Source organism: Linepithema humile, chromosome 8, assembly GCF_040581485.1.
Source record: "Linepithema humile isolate Giens D197 chromosome 8, Lhum_UNIL_v1.0, whole genome shotgun sequence".
In the NCBI taxonomy this organism is placed as follows: domain Eukaryota; kingdom Metazoa; phylum Arthropoda; class Insecta; order Hymenoptera; family Formicidae; genus Linepithema; species Linepithema humile.
Window position 1 is genome coordinate 7,651,953 of NC_090135.1, and position 24,314 is coordinate 7,676,266.

The 24,314-nt window shown below is 38.7% G+C and overlaps 2 protein-coding genes across 16 annotated transcripts in view; one reads left to right on the plus strand and one right to left on the minus strand.

Moving 5' to 3' along the window:
- LOC105670558 (Ecdysone-induced protein E74) overlaps positions 1-24,314 on the plus strand; it is a 156,845-nt gene that overhangs the window by 24,626 nt on the left and 107,905 nt on the right. For 7 of the 12 annotated variants that reach the window (XM_067360303.1, XM_067360294.1, XM_067360302.1 and 4 more), the window contains 2 exons: positions 1,379-1,658; positions 23,668-23,944. In XM_067360303.1, the coding sequence (XP_067216404.1) occupies positions 23,804-23,944 (141 nt within the window). In that variant the 5' untranslated portion in view covers positions 1,379-1,658; positions 23,668-23,803. The other 5 variants (XM_067360297.1, XM_067360300.1, XM_067360299.1 and 2 more) reach the window with 4 other exon arrangements.
- Lsm11 (U6 snRNA-associated Sm-like protein LSm11) lies at positions 1,870-22,446 on the minus strand. 4 transcript variants are annotated; one of them, XR_010891455.1, is made up of 6 exons: positions 22,132-22,446; positions 21,374-21,524; positions 9,997-10,109; positions 6,322-6,460; positions 2,244-2,451; positions 1,870-2,138 (listed from the first exon to the last, which is right to left on the minus strand). XR_010891455.1 is itself a non-coding variant. In XM_012364139.2 (5 exons), the coding sequence occupies exons 1-5, from the start codon at positions 22,300-22,302 to the stop codon at positions 2,306-2,308; spliced, it is 624 nt and encodes a 207-aa protein (XP_012219562.1). In that variant the 5' UTR covers positions 22,303-22,446; the 3' UTR covers positions 2,204-2,305. The 4 variants fall into 4 exon arrangements, 2 of the variants coding, with proteins under 2 accessions (XP_012219562.1, XP_067216425.1); XR_010891456.1 differs by having other exon boundaries at positions 2,226-2,451; XM_012364139.2 differs by lacking the exon at positions 1,870-2,138 and having other exon boundaries at positions 2,204-2,451; positions 21,470-21,524.

Below are 24,314 nucleotides of genomic sequence, written 5' to 3' on the forward strand. Positions count from 1 at the left end.
CGCGGGATGGGTCGGCGGGGAGGGGGGAGGGGGGCGACAAGAAGAAGATGGAAGTAGCAGGCGAAGGAAACGAAGGGGACTTGCAACAGCGTGCATCACAGTTCTTCATCGTCGAAGCGAGTGTGATGGCGAGGCGCTTTTACAGAGAGCTAGAGACGTGAGAGAGGAGATTGCAAACCATGGTGAACAAGGGGAGGGGAAAGGGGGAGGGGGGAGGGGGATGACGACGGGGCGGTTGGACTTTCTCCGGAAAGCGAAAGTGAAAGGGCCCTCCCGAGAACGCGCGTTCGTTCCCCTTGCGATCTAGGGGGGAGGGAGGGGGGGGGGGGTTTCGTGCTTTCACCATGTCCCGACAAGATGCATTTTTCCGCGATACGAAGGAGGCACGCACGCGCGCGGTTTTGCGAACGGAAAAATTATGATTTTAGAGCAATTAGTAGAGCAACGGCCGCGAGCGATGAGGAAACACAGTCTCGTGTGAGAGAGAAAATCGTGTTGAATACAGGGATGCGCTGTTCCTTCTATCGCCGCGGCGGGGAGGAAGGCGGGAACACGGTAGGAAAATTAATGGTGTTGTCGGCTGCACGAGTTGCAATTATAAAAGAATAGCGTTCACTAGGTGTGCACTACGTGTCATTTCGACCCCATTCTTGGCGATAATGTGCAATCCTCGTGTAAACATGCAGAAATCTTAAACACACACGATATTAGTGTTTTTATATAAATTTGTTGATATTGGAGCTTCATAAGTGTAATCCTCAAGTTGAGATTCTATCAAAAGCCACTTAAAATTAGACGAGGAATAAAATTTTCTTCTTTCGTATCGTAGAATTTGTAAGAATTCTTAGATTTCTGTAACTGCATATAATTCGAAAAATATTGCGCCCTCGATATTTTTGCTATGAATAGATTAATTTCATGTAATTAAAACATGAACGAAAGAAAATATGAGATACAGCTTTAATATTTATATGTTAATATCGACCATGAAAGAACTAGTATTTTTTTTCAGGTTGACCTTTAACATCTGCATTCAAGAGAAAGTGCGCCATGTCTATAAAACAAGCTGCGCATTTATTATAAAATCTATATATATCTTAATATTACACGAAATACACGTTTGGCATATGCAACATATGCATATTTTGTTTAGAAAAGCAAATTCATTCATTATATGCTGTCACCACGACATCTACTGCATATCAATTTTAAATAATTTTTTTCTTAGTAAACAACTTATAATTATTCTTGTAAAATATAAAACTCGAGAAACCCAGATACTCATAAATACCATAAAAAATCTTTAACTTTGTTTATGATCAAATAAAACTATGATTTAATTATGAACTATAATAAAATAAAATTGTACCATTTTCAGGGAGACATCAACCCGCGGCGGCGCGGCATTCAGTATTGTAATCAACATCGAAACTTTATAATTCCGGACAAATATGCATTGAGTTTCGTTCGACGGAGGGAAAGAAAGAAATATTTGCAAAGTGGCGACAAATCTTAGAAGGGAAACCCCAGTCGCGGAGCTTAGTCAGAGTGGAACGGCGCGACATCGGATAATCGTGAATTAACTTTCTTCGCCGCCTTCTTCGTTCAGTGCTTCATGTGCCGCAGATTACATCCATCGATTTTTACCCACAGACCAGGTTGGTGATATAAATTAATCTCTTGTTTTTTTGCTTTCTCGCCGAAGCATCGCGAGAAAGTCTTAACGATCTCTAGGTTTCGAGTTCCCATATAATTTCAAGAGCGCTTTGATGTAACTAGATAATTACGTAGCGTAATCATTTATAGCTACCGCTAAAAATTAATTATACCACGTAATGTCGACGGGAAAGAAGCACCAATTTCATTGCGTACTTTTGAAGAATTGTTATCATTTTTTACCAAAAATATTTATTATACAAACACTGGAGGAAAAAATGGATTAAAAAATTAATTACTTGAGCGAAAATTCTGTTTACGTAGATCACAGTTTGCACAGATACAGAATTATGTAGCCCAGATCGCGCTCAATTTCGTATTATGTGTTTTCATCGTACTTGATTAATGTATTTCTATCGAGCAGATTGGATTTCTTTATCAAATATTAGAAAATTTTAATCTGTTCTACTTGGTTCTCTGATCTGAAAATTGGAAAATATTTATGACACAACGCGTATAAAACTCTATTTTCATCAAAGGAATATATAAACAATAAGAATAATATATACTTGATTATACAATATTACATATATCTGGTATCGTGTATTGAGCGATCCTTATGGCAATAGTACACGTGAATCACGCATAGTCAATTGATTTTGACGATTATAGCGATCTGTTCTCCCCTTAGTAGCATTTGTGGCACGTGTCTTTCCAAGATCTCCGACTTCCCTTTAACCATCTTCACTACCGCCTTAGGGAGATCATCTGCCGCTACCTTGACCGCACCGGTACCTGAATCGAAAATGCAACATCAATTTCTTATATCTTTTCCGATATTCGATTTCAAAGTCGAATAATTTTGAATAATTTATATGCTTCTTTTTGAGAGATATATATATATATATATATATATATATATATATATTACAGAGTTCCTGATAAATAAAAAAGATATTGAATAAATTGTTATTGATTGTGATAAGACAAAACATTTTTTCAAGTATCGAAGAAAATTATTTTTAATTTTCTAATAGATCTCTAGTTCTGGCAGTAATTCTGGATAATATTGTTAAAATTATGAAGATTGTAATTATGGATCAAAGCGATTTGATCAGTCGATTGATATTTAAAAAAATATTTTAGTTTAAAAAATTTTGCAGCGAAATTATTTAGAGTCGAATATTTTTTTAATTGATCAAATCAGTTTGATCCATAATAACAATCTTCAACTTATAAAATACTATTCAGAACTGCTGCCAGAATTATGGAACTGTCAAAAATAATTTTTATAGATACTTGAACATGTATTTTGTTTCATTATAATCAATAACAATTTCAATACCAAAAATACTTTTTTATTTATCACAGAAACTCTAGCATAAAAATAGATTTATAATTATGAATCTTTAAAAACAATAACTTATTACTATTTTTAGAACAGATTATAAAATCTCTGAAATCAATGTTTTAAATCATGTTTGAAACATACAATATCAAAATCTTGAAATAACTTTTTTATTCAATTTTTAATCACGAACTACATTTTTCTCTTTATATTATTAATGTTATATCCAACTTTCTTAGAATTCGAAATCTTTCATCATAATGACAAACTTCTAGATATATTGCAATCAAATCTCGATAGAACGCTCGAATATCTGAATATGACGTCGCATTAACCGAAAGTTATCGAAAATATATTTTGACGTGGTGAATAAACCTCAGAAAAAAAATGTCGCTAGGGTCACGAAGAAAGTCTGGGAAGGTTGTTTATACGCCAGCACGTGCCCGTAACAAGCGTGCAAATCACAAGTAGGAAGGAGAGAGGAGGTAGTGAAAACGGAAGGGCCACAAGGTCGAAAGGGAGATGGTAGGCACGAGGAGCCAACAGGACACGTGTACACAGACATCGATCCTGTGGGTTGTTCTTCAAGGTTACCGGTCCCTCCACCCTCTCTCCAGCCCTCGTATCAACGACCTCGCGACCCCTCGCGATACGTCCCGAAGTACGTCAGTAGGTCAACTAACCCTGAACTCGGCGCGTCGAAAGAAAGAGAGAGAGAGAGAGAGAGAGAGAGAGAGAGAGAGAGAGAGAGAGAGAGAGAGAGAGAGAGAAAGAAAAAGCGTGCCAGATCGTCACTTTTTAGATCATTATAAATGACGGAGAAAATTCCCTAATCCTACGCATTTCCTCGCGTTGCCTCGGAATTGCCATCGTAGAGCTGCTTTAATTCGTTTACTTTGTAAAAAGGTAAATTAATCCCTTATATATCACGTATGCGGAAAAATTCTGAGGATTTCTGGAATTTAATGAAATGTATGGTATCCGTATAAATTTTTCGAAAGTAACATTTATCTTACAGTTATATTTTTGCTCAATTGGTTTTATGTCGAGAGAAACTACCCGCATCATTTGATATGCGTAATTGAAGAGAGAAATTAATTGCAGATATTAATTTTGTTCGCCTATTTCGGTTCGAAGCCGGCGAAACAGTTGTCGATTGATCACGCTAATTAATTACACGCATTACAAATCTTTTATGCGCGAGACTGATAATGACGCACACGTATTCGAATTGAAACACGTGTATCGAATTCACGAAGACGTGTTTCTTTCGTAAGTGCAGGCACGCGATCGGCCGATCGAACTGCGGACGATTCCATCGATTTCTCCTAACCAGAAATAAGTGTCGACGATTTCAGAATGAGTTATATAGAAACAAAATGCACACTTAGATCGCGTGTTTGATACGATTGGCGCGTATGAATGAAAACGAGGCGCAGAGGTTGGTGAGCGAGGGAGGAGAGGAAGTAAGTTAAAAGTAACGTAGCGAAGGAAAATTATTGTCAGTGGAGATGGAGAGACACGGGGCATAAAGGATACGTCTTGCGCGCGGTGCGAGGGATGACGGTGTGCGAGAGAGAGAGAGAGAGAGAGAGAGAGAGAGAGAGAGAGAGAGAGAGAGAGAGAGAGAGAGAGAGAGAGGGAGTCGACGGAAGGGAGAGAGCGAGGAGGAAGTCCGCATGGGGGCAGGAGAAACGGGAGAAAGAGGTAGAGAAGAAATAAGCGAGAAAGCGCACGCGAGAGGGGCCACACGGGGCTCTCTTTCTCACTCTCTCTCCCTGTCCCTCTTTCTCTCTCTCTCTCTCCTCCTCAAACGCGTATCGAACGTGCGCGCGGCGACCACTATACGTGGTCAAGGTCGGTCCTTGCTCCTGCTGCAAAGCGGCGACCTTAGTGGGATGTATTATCTCTCTTTGCGCGCGCGATACGACGACCCTTCCTCTCCGCTTTCCACGGCTGCCGCCCTTTTACGCGCGGTGTAAAGAACGGTCGCGCGCGCACACTCCCCGAGGCGAGTTCGTTAAACCCTTATCGATTCCCTAGCGAGAGGAAACGGGGATTCCGCGAATTAAAAGTAAATCAGTTTTGCCTTGGCGGCGAAGTATTTTTCTCGCAGCGACGATCGAAGGGATTGCAAAAGAGTGAGTCCGTCCGAAGAAATGAAACATATCTCAAACGATGCGCGATGACGTGGCACGAGAATAATTCCATTTTCATCCGCACATCTCGCGGAAAATGTATTTAATTAACGTTACAACCAAGTAACATGAATCCGAAAAAAAAAACTTATTTTTACTTCGTGTTAGAATTTTTATTTTTGAAAAAATATTTACTTTTGTTCAGAATATAATAACAGATTTGAGAAAAACAAGTTAAAGTAATATAGGATTTAAGAATCATTTTAATATGCAGATGAAATCTAAAACATGAATAATTTATTTTTATATTGGGGATTATATCCTCAATGAAAATGTGAAGAATTCTAATCGCGTTATTAAAGCGACCGTGCGGCATACTCATCGCTCAATAATATGACAAATTTGAACGTTGACCCTTCTCTGAAATTGCACGTGGCTGAATCGATCGGCCGACAATATTATATAATCTATTACGGACCACTTGGCGGAAAAAGTCGTCGCTCGCTTTCACAAAAAAACAAAAAATAAATATACGAAAATTACTGAACCAAAAAGTGCGTATAAGTAGAAATTACTTGTGATCATGCGAAACCTTGAAATTAACGATTTATAACCGAGAGATATAAATTCATTATAATTTAATTTACGAAAATTGCAAAATAATTGGTATTTTCGTAGTAGTGTACAATTTTCTAGATTAGGCGCATGAAAGATAGCTATTTGTTTTAAATATGCACATTAACAAGACTGATTATTATCTTAGAACGAGTAGTACAAAAAAAAGGTGTTAGTGAGCTTCACGTTGTAGTTGAATTTTAAGTTGAAGCGACTATCGTTGATTATATCGTTGACTACAGCCGTGACCCGGTGACAAATTGTCTCCGTCATTCCGCATCGATGATGTCAAGTGGCAGACGGATGGCAAAGCAAATTAACAATAAAAGATAAATTCGCGATTTTTAAGTTCCATTGATTATCATGCAAATGTTTCGAGATCCGATGATAAAAATATACCATCGATCTGTGCGGTTACTCGTAACTCGACTATAACAATCTTCGTATCGTTGAGAAAAATTGTCGCAACACTAATATATTGCTTCAGTCTTTTAAAATAACATTGAATTTATGCTACGATATTCAAGACAATAAAAACTGTCTAATTAATTGGCTAAAGCGTACCTAGAGCAGGCGCTTTTTTCTTCACTTTCCGGGACCAGGTCTCGAAGCAGTCCTCCAGCGCGAGGTTCCAATGCTTGTCGAAGGCGGCCACATATGCCTCCACGTGTCCCCTTATGCCGCGCGCGTTTCTAGTGTAGACCTTCAACACAAAGAATAGTCGATTATTCCTTTTAGATCGCGACTCGTCTCTTTCAGATGAAATCGCGCTTGCCGAGAGGAGAGATAGCGATTGGTATTCTCTTCTCGTTCGAAACGAATCGTTCATGATAAACGAATAGTGTGCTATAATAAATACGTGTAATAAATGAATATAAAGAAAATTATAATAAATAGATTTAGCGCAGATAAAAACAAAACGTGTTAACAGAGAGTAATAACAAGAGCATTTGGTCGACTTTACTCGCGCGATAAATTCTTTATTTGGTTTGTTATCCCATGTGTATCGTTTAGATTAGAATGTGCAAACAGTATGGATAACTTTATGTTGGTTCATGCAATTCTTCGCCGTCGCAACTTGTCGCGAAAACCCGTGTTCGACGAAACATTATCATGGAATGCAAATTAGCCGGTTTTTTCCATGTCGCACGTGCCATACATTCATTCATATCTGACCGGCTAATTAATTACATATATAATTCAGATGCATGTTGCGAATGTAATTATGTTTTATCTAACAGTCAGAAATTTTGATTATCGATTTCTTCTCTTGCTGATATAAATTAGCGTTTGCTTGGAGGATCCGAATTCTTTTACCACATTCGCTTATTGGGGGGGGGGGGGGGGAGTACACAGAGCATTATCCAGCTTAGAACTCGGAACGATAATTGCATTAATGATACATTACGCCTGAGTAGAGGGTTCGCGCTTGTGAGAAACCGCGTTGTTTGTCGCATAGATACGGTCGTAACAGACAAGATAGCGGCTTGATACGCGGAAGTGCAGGCTGATGAGGCAAGGTTCCCTTCAATGCCTTTCGCACAATACAGACGTATGCATTGCCAGCTTTGTCGCAATGAAAACTAATTGCGAGCCGCGGACTAGTGCGCGCGTATGCATCATCGCGAGAAATTGTGCGCCACCGACATCTCCGTATTAAATTGATTCTAGAAATCTTCAAGATTAACGAGAAGTTCAATCCTTGCTGTGTCACGCAAAGAAAATGTTTCACGTTTTTCCTCATGTTATTGTTTTTTTGCAAATGACAGACGAGCTAATGGAACTATTTTGCTTATTCAAATGTGTCAGAGTTGAAGTAGTTTAGTTTCATCGATAATTTCTACTTTGTTTTTATTAAATTGTGATATGTTGATTAGATTCTGTCATCGCTTCGGCTTTGCGACAGCTTTGTCAACTTAGATAACTTGATGTTAGGATTTTCTTGGCTCTGGATTCAAGGATTTTGTCGCGGCAATGAGATATCGAGGACAATTCAGTGGAAGGCAACACGTGGTTTTAATTAAATTGGAAAATTTCGAAAATACTCGAGGCTACGGTACGACTTGATTGAATTCTACTTGCTTTCGTCAGTTGTTTTAACGGGCTTAGTGGCTCCACATTATTCACGTATAATTTATTGCGTTTTCCGAAACAGAAATAGTCTTATATTACATTATATACGTAGAAGCAAAACTAATGAAATGCAAATTCACTTTTTACTGGCATTGATAATGAGCGATATGATAATAACCTTCCTCGATGATTAGATGGCATGTTTATGCAAATACATAGTATTTATAACTAATAAGTAAGAAAGTGCAATTATATTTAGCCATCTATAATATGACAGTGTGATTTAATTATTTACGCTCGTAGCAAATAAGAAAAATCGATGTCGCAGATTTGCAAAAAATCTAGTAAAAATGAGATTTTTATTCCTTACGTGAAATAACGGCTCTTCCATTGTTTTATTGGTATAATCAAACGTCCGTCGTGTATCTTTTTTCCACGCTCTTTTACTCGACGAGACGAGTAACTCAATGATAAAAAAGGAAACCGCACGTTTCCACGGCAATTTGAGCGGTCGAAGATCGAGTGATTAATCTGCCGAGATAAAATTTTCTTTCCGGATGCGTTCGAAGGTCGCGAAAGATTAGGATCTATCGTCGAGGACAGCGATTTGAAAGACATGCGAGCCTCAAAGAAACGCTAACGTCGGCGATGAAAGTTAACAAACGTAATTAATGTAAGTTCGGTTTCAATTACGGAAGGAGGCTAAACGGAAACTCCATTCTGCTCATTGAGATATCCGACGCGGACCAGTGCTTCTGCAGGAAGCTCAATTAAATCAATTTGATTTTTACTTTCCATTACACCGCTTTATTGTCCTATTATTAGCTGGCCTTAGCGCGCGGCGGCAACCATTATGCGCGCAATACCGCGAGAAATCATCGAGCGCGATTAGATAAGTATGATGATGATTTATCAGCGTGCGCTCTGTACGATCGCGATTTTACAACTTTCCAATGTGCATTCGCTTCCGGATTGATTATACAGTCTGCAAAACACCGATTCACAACACGGAACAGACAGGGATAAACGCATCATCTGAAAATTATTATTTTTGTTTGTAAAAAAATGCCGATTTTAAATCAACTTTCAAGAGCTATCGCGTCGTGTGCCTTCGTAAAATCATGAAATGTTAACTATAGAATCGTATTCTGAGTTATCACACGTACGAGATGTTTATTTTCATATTTAAAAGCGAGTTTAGGACAGGGGTAAGTTTTGGGATGGCGCAATCTTGTGACAGACCGTTTGTCACACGACGACGGCGTAAGCAAAAGTGGCAAGAATACCCACTTTCGTCGCCATGGTTACGAGTGTTGACCCGACCGCTTTTCTTCCCGTGCTTCTCGGAAAAGGGGAGGTCCTTGTCGTCTCCGAACACCCCCGAAGAAGGGTGCGTGACGGCAAAAGTGTGTCAGTCGCGTATGCGTGCACGTGTAATCAGAAGTCAAACGGGTCTCTGTTCCTCTTACTTTTCTATTAAATATAAAAAACAAGTGGCGTAGAAAAACAAAGTTATTTATAAGCTTTCACATCCTGTGTAAACATTTAGAGTCGTATTGAATGGGAGTTAAATATTTTTCGTCGGGAAATTGAATCAACATTGAAATGTGCTCAGCACAAATGAGACTATACTTAAAATAAGACAAATTAGGTATTTCGTGATTAAATATTCTTGGTTGGGTTACTGAGGTCGTATTTTATAAATAACTCTTTCCTGCATTTGATTTATTATTTCTGCAAGATGGAGAGGTCAGCTGAACGGAGATATCAGAGAGGAGAAATTATGAGAGCGAGGATAAAATAGCGTTTTTAAGCTTATTCTTATCTCTTCGATAAGGAGGCAAAGAATTAGCGCGGGGACATTTCTGCAGAGAAATTACGAAGAAAAATGTCTTTGTTGAGAATGATAATTGGAAACGTATGTTTTTGCAAGAAATGCAAAGTAAAAAACCGATAAAACAAAAAGATTCAACTTAATTTTAAATATATCTATATAATTTTCAAGAATTTCTAGAACGAAATAAGAATGATCTCTTTCTTGGTTATAAAATTAAAAATTATTATAGATAATACAGAAATTTGCATCTCCTGCTGAAAGAATCTGAAATGTTTGTGAAGAGTTTGATATCAATTGGCGCTCAGGTAAAATCAGTCGACGTGACCTACCTTAATCCGAATTCTATTCTCCATGCACCCGTGGAGCATCCCCAACGGGCCGAGAATTTTTTGCATTTTCGTGAGGACATTCTTCCGCTCGCGTCTTTTTCTCGACACCGGTTCTGTAAACAGTTAAACGTAGATATTTTAAATCATTGAAACAATGAAATTGGCCATGGAATATCGAATTTCAAAATCATATCGTGGTACCGAATTTAATTTTTCATAATTTCCGTCAAATTCTTTAGTGCGACATCCTAAAATTGTACGAATAATAAAAACCGCGTATGAAATGACGTTATCGTTGTGCTTAAATAATATGTGCGCATTATTATGACAAAAATTTTCTCAAGTAATAATAAATTAATAGAAAATGTGCGAAAAATCACAATATGTTATAAAAATATCACATAACTTGGAGATTTGTAGGCGTTCTAAAGTATCGAGGAAGAACTAAAAATATTCATAGCGCGTAAAACGAATTATACTACCTTTGTAGATATACAACTTATGAATAATAAATAATAAACATAATCATAATAATGAAAACTATAACAAATAACCATGCTAAGAGTTATTATATTGGACAGAGTATCAAGGTATTGGAAGTATCCGTAGTTTCGAGTCGGTCAGATTGTGCCAGCGGGTTTTTACGAGCCGCCGTAACACCGCGCTAATAAGAATTTATGCGGCTCTCTCGTGTCTCGTGGACTCGCTCGACAAATCATCGTTCATCCTTACGCGCGAGTCGCGTGAGGAGTATAGAGCCGATAACATCGCGCGTTGCTCGTTCCTCCAGTTCTTGCTCCTTTTTTTCCCGCCGTGACGACGAGACTTTACGCGGCCACAAGAGCTTCATTAAACCCTGTTGCCGTGGCCATAGCTGTTCGCAATGATTCTAAATTTTTCTTTCTCCTCGAGACGTAAATCGACATCAACCGAGTCTTTGTAAATGTAACGTGGAAGATGAAAAACTTTGTTTTATTTGACGTTTCACGCGGACTTTAGTTCGTTGTCGGTAACAATAAATAATTGTCGATCGAATAAAGTTGATAAGTGATTCGTTTTAACTTTTTACGTATTTTCATCTGATTAATTCTTCTACTCCTAATTGAAATTTATAGATTTATTGCAACTTTCTTAATATGCTAATATCTTTTTTCAAAATTTCATCATTGGTCAGTGAAAAATCGATTCCAAATTTGTCGAAGGAGTTCCTCTCATTTTTTTCGACAAATATGGTACAAGTGTTTGCCAAGATTTTTGTCTAGCTTCACGATTTATGGGTCGCAGAAAGATAAATTCGGCCCTGGCGTCGTCACGCGGAAAGAGGAACGCCGCAGAGTTACGTAAAGCCTCGGCAGTGCACGGCGCAGCGAATGCACTTATTTTCTCCGTGTACGCGTGGCTCTCGAGACTGACACACGAGCATGCTCACTCGCTCGCTCGCTCGCTCGTTCGCTCGCGAGATCGACGGTACCAATTGGCTTTCTCCGATAACTTTCATCCATCTAAAGGCCAGTCACGGCCGCTCGCTCCGCTTCTTTTCTACCTTTCTTTGTTTCTTTCCGCGTACACTTTCACTATCGCGCGATCCAATTGCGTCGATCTGACGTCGATCGAGGACGAGAAGGTGACGGTGACGGTTGCATCCCAATTTCGTATTCACGAGTAATTAATTATATCATAATTATATCAGCGCGCGCGCTCAATGATCTTCTTTGCGATTCTAATAAACCTCTTATTTCAATCTGTCACGATATATAGCAAATATCTCAAAATATTGTTGATAAAAGAGGCAAAAACTAAGCAATGTTTTAGAATGTATTTATTTCGGAGAGAAACGAGAAGGAATTATGAAGAAAATTGTGAAAAAGAGGCGGAGAAATACTCATGTCCACTTCACTCATGTCCACCTCCGACCTTTCGGCCGTTTTTTTTTTTCTTCTCTCGTGAACTCCTTTCCTTCTCGTTCCAATCTTCCGTCGTTGCCGTACGCGCAGGAGTGCACAGCCCGGAGAACGTTCATGTTTGCGTGAACCGCGTGCAGGCTGCGAAGAAGGAACCGTTAGGATCGCAACCGCGCGCGGTTGCGAGGAGGGAAACGCGAAACGGTGACTTTATCGTCCCTTCCCTGGGCAGGGTGATCCATGGAGATGCCCATCGTTCCGTACTTCGCTGCACGTTCGTTAACCCCTTAAAGCGACATGATGTTCCAGCTGTATAGGATCTTCGGTAATTTTCTAAAGCGTCTGTCGATATACTTAATTATTTGAAAACGCGCAGAAATAATTATCTTTTAAAAATAATACAAGAAACGTATATAGACACATTGATACTGATTTTCAATCGGCAGTGAATAAATTAATTGTGGGCTTTATGGTCAGAAACGTATAATTGCTGTTTTCTAAAATAATAAATCATACATTGACAATAACGATTGTATAAATTTAGAAGAAATAGTAATGCTTAATCTGCAATTTTAATTATAATTTCAAAATTATTTTCCAACGAATTCAATATTTTATAGTGAGAAAGTCAACCATAAAGTATCGAAATGTGTATCATAATATCTACATTGCAAAAATTTTGACTTTGAAAGTATCGCAATACCATTCACTTCATATTCGATTGCAAAGATGCTGGCCTTCGCATTCGTAATATCAATTTTGAAAGAAGCGGACCTTCGAATTTTCGCAGTTCTTCAAACGAAGAGAAAAGTTCGTCGCTTTCAAAATCATTATTATGATTTGCGCAAAAGTTTATTTGCGCGAAATTCGTTTTCACAACAAATGCGACAGACCTTCGCAAAGTATTGCTCGAAATATCAGCAATTAATATTTAACGATAATAGTTTGCGAAATGTATGAGCGGTATTCTTCCTGCTTGCAATTATATTTACATTGTTATACTTCGAAAAGATATATTGACATTCAAATTACATAAGCATGTTCGATGCATCTTTTAGCAATTCGGATCGTGTAGTATGCAAACGCAGTATGCAATTTGCTTTCAAGTCGAACGAAATCGAATTGGGCGGTAGTTCTAAAATCGAATTGTGCAGATCATGAAAAGCTAAAAGAATTGAAAGCCGTCAAACTGTCAGTTACTCCTAGAATTTCCGGACCAGATAAAAACAAGGTAAAGAATTTATTTGATTTGTAATATTCATGACATTTTAATATTATATTAGCCACCATTAAATATTATATTTGTTTTAAAACTGTCAATAAAGCATATCGAGAATGCCTGAAATAAAAATTTTATTTTAAATTTCCGCTTTAAGTGAACTGAAAAATAAAATGTTGCATTGTATTGAAAATTTAGATTGACATAAAAATTTTATGTTTTCATTTATAACTCCGAAATAATATTTCGATATTTATAATAGAAGAAGTGACTTCATATTGATAAAAATGTCAACTATTTCATAATTAAAATATTTTTCATTGGAAATTCTTTAATCAAAAAGTCGATATATTAAAAGTTGAAAAATACCGCTTCAGTCTATAGTCGAATTTTTCACATAAATGATTAAATTGAATAACAGACGACAGAAACGAGTTTTGCGAAATTAAACTTTGAAGGCATAAGTGACAGTATTACAACTGTGGTGTTCGCTTTACTTTAAGAGTATACGGATACTTGAATAAAATTTTAATTATATCAAGATGTATCGAAACTACGGAAACTGCAAACGAAGAATCGAATTGAGTTTCGGCACGAGGAATGCATATCACTTCACGTGCCGACTTTTCCGCTTATTTATTCGATCAAGCACGCTGTGAGAAGGTCTCTGTTCGCGCACTCGAGATTTTCCAGCCTTTCGATCATCACTCGGCCGAGTTGCGATGCGTGCAAAAAAGCCTCGCAAACATCTGTATAGCGGCGCGTCTCGCATGTTGTTCACCTGCGAAAATGTTCGCGCGGTGCGTGCGAAGGAGCAGTTGAATGCAAGTCCGAATCTAAGGAAAAAAGGAGCTCGACAGTGCCCGTAAGATGTGCATGCGCGCGGGGCCGGGAGGGGGAAGGGCGGGTCCCTCTCTTGCGTACCTGATTGCGAGCGGTGAACAAAATATCGCGAGAAAGACAAGCGGGAATTTGCGAGGATCGGGTAGGAGAAGAGCGGATCCCCGGCTTGTACCCGTAGATGATCCCCAGGTTGAGTCGCGCTGGGTTCAATGTCCTGTCGGGCAGCGCACCCGAGAGCCGAGGCAGGCAGGCAGGCAGGCAGGCGAGCAGCCACCAGACCTCTCTACCACACGTACACACGTACACGTACACAATACACGGGCGCACACGTTTCCGCGAGATCGCGCACGGCCGCGCGCTCCGGCGTTGCGTATACCGCGCGCGGATATATCGGGTGTTCCGTAGTCATCGACGTGGCAATGATATTTTATTATGAATCACAAGTTGTGCGAGGAAAGGAAATCCGTCGGTGTGTTAAATTTCGCAGATGCGCAATTTGTAGACGAGAGCGGCCGATCCTCTTTGGTTATTTTCGGAACAATCTTTTCTTCGTGGAAATGCGTGTTTTTCAGACTTTATTGTGAAAGTTTTCATGTACGAAATCATAAAGTTGTAAAGAAATGGGCGGGTTCGATTAAATTGCTAAGAGAGAACCGATCTGGAGTTTTACAGGATATTTCTAACCGGGAAAAAGTTCTCCCGACTTTCGAAGCACACTGTATGTCAGAACACGGCAAAGTGCGCTGGCCGGCACGCCGCAGTTTGCTTTACATGAACTAGCCGTAGGTACTGTTACTTCTGCGACAAGGCCCTTCGGTTCCTTTTCTCTTCTCTACTTCCCATCCACACAATGTTCCTTTCGCGGAGCGTCGAGGAAGTCACTGACGGTCACGCGATTATTCGGAACATGTTTTCGGAGACGATTACGACAGTTTGGCCAAATTGTTCTTTTTTTCGCAGGACGGCCGACTGGGACGAGAAAAATGGACAAAGTAACATCTCTCAGAATTCGATTTTTATTTAATACTTTAATATCTTAATCATACCTTGAAGTAAAAGTACCTTGAAGCAAAGTAAAAATCTTCTGACATGTATAATAATAAAAAATAAAAGGTGTAACAAAATGTATTGCACATGATACATACAGATCGTGCACAGATGAAAAGATTTGGTTTTCAGTTATTTAAGGGAAATTCAATTCTTCGAGATTTAGTTGCAAAACTTTTTTTCATTAAACAAATGTTTTTCTGTCCTAATCTACCATTTTGAGAAAAAAGAACAATCGCGTTAGAAATTATAGAAATATCATAAAAAGCTCGGTATATAAGTTAATATTCGTCGAAAATTTTCATCGTAATTAAATTATTTGACATTGAAAAAAATCTGAGGCAATCAATATAAATCCGCATATGTGAAAAAGTTGATCAAATTAGCTATAAATCTTAGAAAGAGGACACTAAGTATTGCCTCTGCACTTTACACGCATTTGGGGTAACTAAATCAGTCAAGTAATAAAGAATGGCGATAAGAAGAAGCTACGTTTGAAAGACAAGTTAGTCAAGATTCCGGCAGCGAATCTTGGCCTTTCGCGACCGAAGAAAAGAGAAATCTTATCCCAGGAAGGTCGGACGGTCGCGCGCTAGAGCGGGGAAAAGTCGTTGTTCGATGCGACGGGATGTATCGATCGCCAATGTCAATCGCATGATCAAAAATCTAATCTTTAATTTTCATTCTCTCACGAATATCGCTGGCGACGCGTCGCGCAGTTTGCGCCGACGCCGCCGGGGATGCTCTAGTCTAATTGACATGTAATCTGACTCTTTTTCAGTGCCGCAGCGTTCGTCCCGCGTGTTTTACAGCCGGTCTCATTAAGCCGGCTTTACGCGATCCAGTAAACTGTAATTATCACGCGAGCGTGATTGTAAGATACCGCGTGCGGCGTAGCGGGAATTTTTCCCGCGATCTTAAGAACAAAACCACTGCGCGTCCGCGCAGCCTTGCACTCGATTACGCCACGAATTGTAAATGAATGATCTCCCCGTCTCTGAACACTTCGAACTTTGAATTCACAAATATTAATGACTTCTCTGTCTACAAGTATCAAGTGTGTTATCAGATTGGAATGTAAAAAACATGCAACATAAACTAGATGTATATAGTAGATGTAAATAGGAACTCTCGCGACAGACAGATCGTTTTTATTGCAAGAAAATGTTTCAAATAATCAAAACTGTCCTCTTCTACAATCAATTTTTTTCCCCTACATTTTTATTTCATATTTTCTATAAAAATAGCAAAATAGTAATCAATATGCAATGATATTGGCCACAATAATTTCTTAAACTCTTACATAACTTTGGAGAAGTTCCAATATTTAAAGATTCAACGATAGACAAAAAAATCTTTCGGTAGCTGTAATTCTAATCTTCAATTATGAAATTTTAAAAGGACAGAAACGTGCTGCTAATTCGGCATGCTCGATAGTCATCTGTTATGTTGGGATAGGTCGCTACGGCAGCGGGTATATGGTGCACAACATACGGCCGAGAAATTGGATCGTCCACTCTAACGGGTGGCGAACACGGACTTAGGCAGGCCGGTTGACTCCGGGGAGTCGAGATACGCATTGCACACGATGGAAACCGGAAGCGATTGAAGGAAGCAGTTTCCTTCAAGCTTGATGAGCCGAAACGAGCGTTTTCATCGGAGGCGCTCGTAGCGTTCGAAGGACTAAAAAAGAGGGTAGAAGTGGAATAAGAAAAAACATATGCACTCGTGATGTCGTACCGCGCGTAAGTGTTGCGCAATGCTGCGCGCGAGAGAATCGATGGAGAAAACATCGACGAGTATTCCGTTACTCGAGGTGGACGGCTGCCGTCGTTGCTTCGCCGTCGTGTTCGTGCCATAAGCGAGAGTAGGCGCGTGTGTGCGTGTGTATTATGCGTATGCGCGCTTTTCGCGGACGGACTCGAGATGCTGCTGCTAGAGAGCGAAATTTACTTCCGGAACTGCGATATCTAGAAAAGTTTCCTCTCGTCGCCGTCGTTACGGTTCTGACATTTCACTTATGTTGCAACCATGTGTGTCACGTTGCGTTAGGTCGGGAAGACGTCGCGGGAAGTCGAGTTTGAACAAGATGCAGGGAGAAGAGATCCATTTGAGATCCTCTGCCGAAATCGCGCGGATGAATGTAAATATATTCAAGAGAGAATTTCGAATTTTGCCTCTGAATTCTGTAGAATTCCAATTGTAGATCGTAGTCTATGCAGATTCTGGATTCTCCGAATCTCAGATTTCGCGTATTTAAATTTCTAAAGAGTGTAGATTCCCAGATATTTTATATGGGAAGTCTACGACAAATTTCGGATCTGTAAAACCCAAGCTTCGCCACAATTTATATCGGCTTTAGATAAACAGATCTTAATTAAATCACAGCTATAAATTCTAAATTCCAATCTCCTTACGAATTCTTGACTAACTTTTTCGTGCAAAATATCCAACGATTCTCCAATTATAATACTCGACGTATTGTGCGCGGCATCGACGTTGATGCACAGAATCGATCTATGACTGCTACGAATCTAACAATGTACGCGATCGCGGATGAATCACGGCATCTCTAGTCACACATGTATACACACGCCGTTGCATCGCGTTCTCATTCGCCGGCGCGTGTCAACAATTAGGAAAAATCGCGGTTCCGGCGGAACGTGTTTGAGGGCCGAAGCCGGAGAGGCTCGCTGCAGCGAGGTCGATGTCCGGGCGCAACAAGTGCGCTCGAGACTCTCTTTCTCTATCTTTCTCTCTCTCTCTCCCTTTTTCTCTTTCTGCACGCGTTCGCGATCGGCTTCGATAACGCCGCGTGACTTTCGACGGCGTGGCGGCCGACTCTTTCGCCGATCGCGAAACGTTGACCTCCGAAATGCGCTAAGACACGCGCCGCGACGCGCCACGCCACGCCGGGCGTCGCGACGCTCTCGCTCGCTCGTAGGCACGCGTGCACGGATTTAGAGACGGCCGTAACGAGAGCGCCGGAAGCCGAACGACCTTTTTGAGGTTGCGCCGCGGTGCGCCAAGTTTTCGCTTGAGAGAGAAAGAGAGAGAGAGAGTTAGCCGACACGGAGTGCGCGTAGTGATGCTCAAGTGCGATCAAGTGTCGGATCTTTTTCGTTCAATGTACCGTAAATATCAGTATCGATTTTTTGCAATCTGCTGGACATTCCTCGTGCTAGTAAAAAAGCAATCTTGACGGTACATTGACAAAAAATAAATTTAATAATGACTGTTGAACTTTCTACTACACAACTGAATATAAGTGCAATGCGCTTAATAAAGATATTATATGCATTTGTTATAAAGATTTGATTCAGTTGATGAATATGAAATGAAATGGTCCGCGTAACATTAACAGTTGAAATATTTTCTCTTAGAATTTTACTTTTATGAATAAAATATACGAAAAGGACGAGTATAGAACAATGCTTGTATATTCTTAAAATAATACATATATGTAATTTTCAAGCTTTTCCGAAAATTCTTAGAAAAGATATTTCAGGCTGTAACATTAGATGGACCATTACGTACGCAAATACTAAGCTATAAGAACTTGAATCATCAATGTTCAGTCAAACTTTTAGTCAAACTTTTCTTTCGAAGCGTTTTAAAATCCACATTCAGAAAAATATAGAGCTATGGATAACTTTTTTAATATATAACGTTGATTTTTCGAAATATGAATTCAAGGCAACTCGGAAGTAAGCTCTTCGATAATAGATGCCGAAAGTATACGGTATCGATATTCGGACAGTAACATCGGCGTATTATCACGGCATCCCTAGGCGTGCCGCGTCGTGAAACCTCGGGTTGAGCGCAAGAGGTCGACGTCCGGGCGCGCAACAAGTGCCGCACTACGTACACGTATATACATCGCCGCCTCCCTTTCCCTCCGACGTGCACATATACAACCCCACCTCCCACCTCGTTCACTCGTACAATCGCACGACAACCGCAAAGATCCCTCTCTACCCCCTTCGAGTGATCCCTCTCTCTTTGTTTCTCTGTCGCTCGCTTCCTTTGCTTCTCTTTGCGTTACCTCAATCGAGAGAGGAAGAGAGGAGAGTGCCGCGTGAAAGACGAAGTGAGAGACGCGGGCGTACGAATGGACGAATGGATAGAGACGCGGAATAGAGGAAGAGAAACGGAGGGAGGAGGGCGCATGACCATGCTCCTCCGCACACACCACGCACCGTCGTCGGTAAATATAAAACTGCACTGGGTCAGGGATCCGTGATTTATCGGCTGCCTCGTATAATTGGCCGCCGGCCAATAGATATATATCCCCCGGGTGCGTTGCAGAGAGCGGGGAGGGAAAACGGGGTGCACACGGAGAATGCGCTACTTGCATCTAACGTTCACCATTTCTTCTTACTCATTTCTCGTTTTCGAACGGACTACCTGTTCCTGCGCAGTAATCTCAATCATCAATTACACTCTTTATGTAATGAAATTGGACTCGGTTCTTTCCGAGTTCTAAAGCCGCCTTTACTCCGCAGATACGCGTGATATTTGCGGATTGACTTTAATTATTATTGTAAGAATGACGATCTTTTATCTTGTTTGATTAATGATGCAATTATCATGTTAATTTTTTTTTCGGGAAATCTTAGATAATGAAAGAAAATGAACCTCGGAAGTTAAATCTGTACGCACTTGTTTAATAATAATCAAGAAAAATCTATAGATAATTTGACGAAAAAAGACTTGACATACTTTGCAAAAATAACATTTGCATATTTCTCGAAATATTTTATTTGTTTGGCGGCAGCACAGAATATTTACTTTCGTTCCGAGCTTCATAAATGAGAATTTTATTTCAATCTCTTTTTGTTTCTTATAAATTATTAGTCTTGATAATATAAAAAGACTTCAAAGAAAGAATACTAGAGATACTTTCTTATATATGATACAGATATGTGGCAACTTTACAAGTTTTCTAATAAATTTATTCTTTTTTCTTTTATCTGAATTTTTTAATGCTTCGAAATTTTGTGTTTGTAAAACACATCGACCGTTTTGATTAAAAATATAACGATGACTTTCTTTCTTTTCTATTAAAATTCATGATAAAAGTATAGTTTTCTATCGACAAAAGTTTCGTAAAGATTTAGAATATACGATCGAGACTTTGTGCTAATCAAATTGAACTCTAGAGATCGCTTTCATATATTTTCTTAGAATTGTATAATCCAAAAATTCTTTATATAAAGGTAACTTGTGAAAGTTGCAGATTATCTTCTTAACAAATAAACCTCCGATATTAAAACAGCTGATTATCGCGGCTTAGAATTCGCAAGGTTACAAACGCTTTTCGGAAAGTTTGTTGACATGTTGCTCGCACGCGTATTAAAGCGAGGAGGATATCTTTCTTTTTCTCTATCTCTCTACTTCTCTGAGCAAGACAGCACTCGCAACACATTAGATATCGCAACATACGTGCAAGGGAAAAATAACCGTGGAAGAGGAAACAATGGGGAACCTCTACGCGGCGGTCGGGGTCTCACCATGCGAAAACAGTTGACGTACACTTTCGCGGAGGTCAAATTCCAAGCGCTACTAATGCTGGTGAGCTGCAGTCGCCGTTGCAGCGACCTTTGTGGTATTTGTTAGGCCGTAAATAAAGTGCGTCGGTATCTGAACTATAAGAACCAGTGACGCAAGCACGAACGAATGATTAGGCGCGAAAACGACGTATAATAGATCGTTCAAAGAAATCATACCAAACTTGTGAGTTTCTCGACTTGTTGTCACAAGTCGTCACATTTAGGGCTCAGGACGGTTTGTCTCGCGATTCGAGGCTTCAATTTTAACAAATTTTTTGATGAGTCGATTTTTCCTCAGTGTCAATGCCATCATAAAAATTTTTTACGATCATCATGTAACTTTGCATTTGATGCATCAAAGGATAAGAGAACGTTGAGTTAATTAAGATATTCTAAAGATTGGATTAATAATTACAAATTGATTAAGATTATTAATTACATATAAGCACGGAAGGGATTTCCGAGCGTATCGGTGCTCTACGTTCCAAAGAATGCGTCAACGCCACATTGAAATTCGATATTGTGCATATGTACACCACTACTTACATGAATGAAATTCCGTAAAATTTTTTATAATAAAAATCAATCTTTGCGTTGAAATCGAGTCTTTCTTGCTAATCAAATGCATTTTCTTGTGAAATTCTTTTCTATTCGCACTTGTATTTTTCTTTTAAAGTTCGTAATTGTGTGTTACTGTTTGTATATGTTTGTATATGTTTGTACATGTTTGTACATGTTTGTACATATTTGACCGTGATGTATGAGCTCAAGTTTGCCTAAATGAGTCTAAATAATTACGATTCAGTTGTCCTTACGGAAAAACTCCGTAGAAGTCAGGAAGCTGTATGCGGTCGCCATCTCTCGCGAGACGTGCGAAAGATATGTGAATATTGAAGATCTAATTTCCTTACCTTGATGCGGTAAAAATCTCTGTTTCGAAGGTTCTTCCACAGACGGTTTGCTACTCTAAAAATAAACAAACCGTGAATTTTAGCTTTCAATTCTTATTGAGTCCTCGAATGTTCAAAATTTTTCATTATTCCGAAATATAACAAAATTTTTTCATAGCTAAAATATTTAGAAATGTTATCTCCAAATTTATTATAAATTTTGCATTCTCTGTTTCGTGTGAGTGCATGTATTCTAATCATACAGATTTTACAATGTATTAATTTTCTGATTAAGGATTCTAACTTCTCCTAACTTTAGGATTTAACAAAATACTAAATTATATCTTAAATAGTTTGAATATTACAAATTTTATAAAATAGTTTATCATTTTCATAAATTCTGGACATCATAAATTTTAAAATCCATTCCGCGTGTTCTATTTTGTATAAATATTAATACTTTGACATATTGTGAATTTAGGTTATATTAGGTTATGTTAGGTTAGGATATATATTTCCCATCATTAAACATATTCTGATGCCTTTCGTATTCTAATTTCCGTGATTTCAATTTGTACAATTTAATATACTTCACAATCGATAACTATTTTCTCCGATTTTGACTTGTAGAATCAAATAAGAAATTGATACATCACGAGCACATGGCAATGTACAATACATACTTTTGTTGATACACTGATTCCCTTTAGGATGGACTCGAATTTCGCAATGTTATCGTAAATTGGCGCGGAAGATGATAGTTTCACTTTGGTCGAATACAAAGCTTTCAGCGGATCGAATTTCTCACTTGTTGCATCCAAACTCTCATCTGACGTGTCGCTACTTTCTGCCATTAATAAGTTTGTTTATGTCACTTGCAACTCGCACTTTTTATAACTGTTGCACTAAAATGTGCACTAATTTTGGACCGCTTTAATGTTTTGATTCGTAACGTTAGATCGCGTGTCTTGCGTATATAGCTTTATGCGCATGCGACAATAGGATGAAGTCAGGTGCTTATACACAAATGTCATGGATGCTTCTGTGGCGAATCTCTTTTGGCGGACAAATAAAGTAGAGTTAGAATTAATAGATAAAAAAGCACGCATGTAAGAATTAATGTTTACTAATTGTCGGTTTATTAATGATTGTTATAGTACGAGTTGTATTAGATGAGAGAGAAGAGGATATTAACCTCTCCCCGTAAAAATTTTCTTTTGCGGCTGCGAGTTACGTAAATGCAGCGCCGCGCTGAGTAGAAGCTGCATAGAAATGCAACGATGGCGGCGACGGCGACGGCGGCGGGAGAACGCGAGGTTACGCGCACAGGAAGTGAAACAGCTACGAAGTCAGAAAGAAAGTTCTCGCTTGCTGTTTTCACTTTCATAAAAATTGCTGGTATATTGCTCGCGCACACTTCTCTCTATCAACAATGATGGCATTACGTGAATTAGTTACGAATCATCAACGGTGCTCGCCGCGCACCGAACAGTTTCGCGAGCTGACTTCGGTCATTTTTAGAAAAGTTTTCCCAAAAAGGTATATTTCCTCTGATAAACATCTTTATTGTTTTAACTAATTATACATTCTCTTGAACAGGAAAGATGTTAGCTTACAAATGTATTCTCTATCAAATTTATAGTTGTTTATTTGTCTTGATTTTATTAAATTTTTTGCTAAATCTGAAAGTTTGAAACATATAATAAGCTTTGAGACTAGTGATAATGTACACGTAAGATCATGATTCGTTAATTATGATCCCTTCTGTATATTTTCATATTGTTATTTTTTGAAATCAACTTATCAATCATTTTGGAGCAGTAAAAATATTATTTAGAAATGATTAACTTATGAACGGGTTGATTTGCATCTTAAATGCAATTTTAAATTAGATTTTTGGATTGAATTTCTTTTTAATTATATATAATAATTTTAAATTTATAGTGAGAAATAAAAACTATATTTTTCTCATTATTGTACATACATATAGTATTACGTTGTGTATACATTCATGCGGGTATACATAAACAGTAGGAGAAAGTAGCATTACAATGCAAGCTATGTTTTAGTCGAGTTCAAATTAGAATTCAAATGAAAGTGCAAATACGCGATGCATCAGTAGTTGCGAGATAAAGAGATCGTGTTTTGCGTTTAATCGCTACCGCATTTTAATTGATTGAGAAAAAGAGAAGATTACATGTTGTTATGTTTGATTTCAGGGAAACAACAACGCGCATAAAAAAAAGTGTGGGCATAAGCAGGAGGCGAAAGAAGCGGGAAAATTTCGGAGGTGGTTTTAGATGTTAGAAGGCGCGGGGGTGGCTAAAGTGGCCCCGCCGCCGGATACGGGTCCCGATGCCGGTCCCCGTATCGCAAACACCCACATTAACCTCCAGCCTCGTACCCAAGGAGGAATCAAACATGCCCTTCATAGACGACGAGCTATTTTGGTACTCTGACAATGACGGAAAAATGGATCTAACCCAGTGCCTTCAGGTGAGTAAACAGCAGAATTTAGCTCAGCTGGATTTAGAACTTGCATTCGAGGTTAACACTTATACTCAAAATATACTGAAACAATCAATAATATTTTCTAAATATGAAATTTACAATTAATAGCAGAACAATTAATACTTAAAATTGGTAATTTGTAATTCAATTTTTGAAGAACCTTGGATATATATATAAAACTTACTATATAGATTTGATTTTATGACTATAGATTTTAAAATATATATTTAGAATTTCTATATAGAACTATAAATGTTAAGTTAGATTCGAAATAAAAATGTGAAATTAATAACTTGTGAAATATATTATGTAGGCTGCATAAAATTTAAGATTTACAAAATATTTAATCCATCAA

What these genes read in the sequence shown, in the direction of transcription:
- Lsm11 (XM_067360324.1), bottom strand. Translation starts at nt 22,302, where the DNA reads ATGGCAGAAAGTAGCGACACGTCAGATGAGAGTTTGGATGCAACAAGT. An exon ending in GACTTCTACGGAGTTTTTCC is followed by an intron (nt 10,110 to 21,373) that starts GTAAGGACAACT and finishes AACTGTTTACAG; the next exon opens with AACCGGTGTCGAGAAAAAGA. An exon ending in AGAATAGAATTCGGATTAAG is followed by an intron (nt 6,461 to 9,996) that starts GTAGGTCACGTC and finishes TTTGTGTTGAAG; the next exon opens with GTCTACACTAGAAACGCGCG.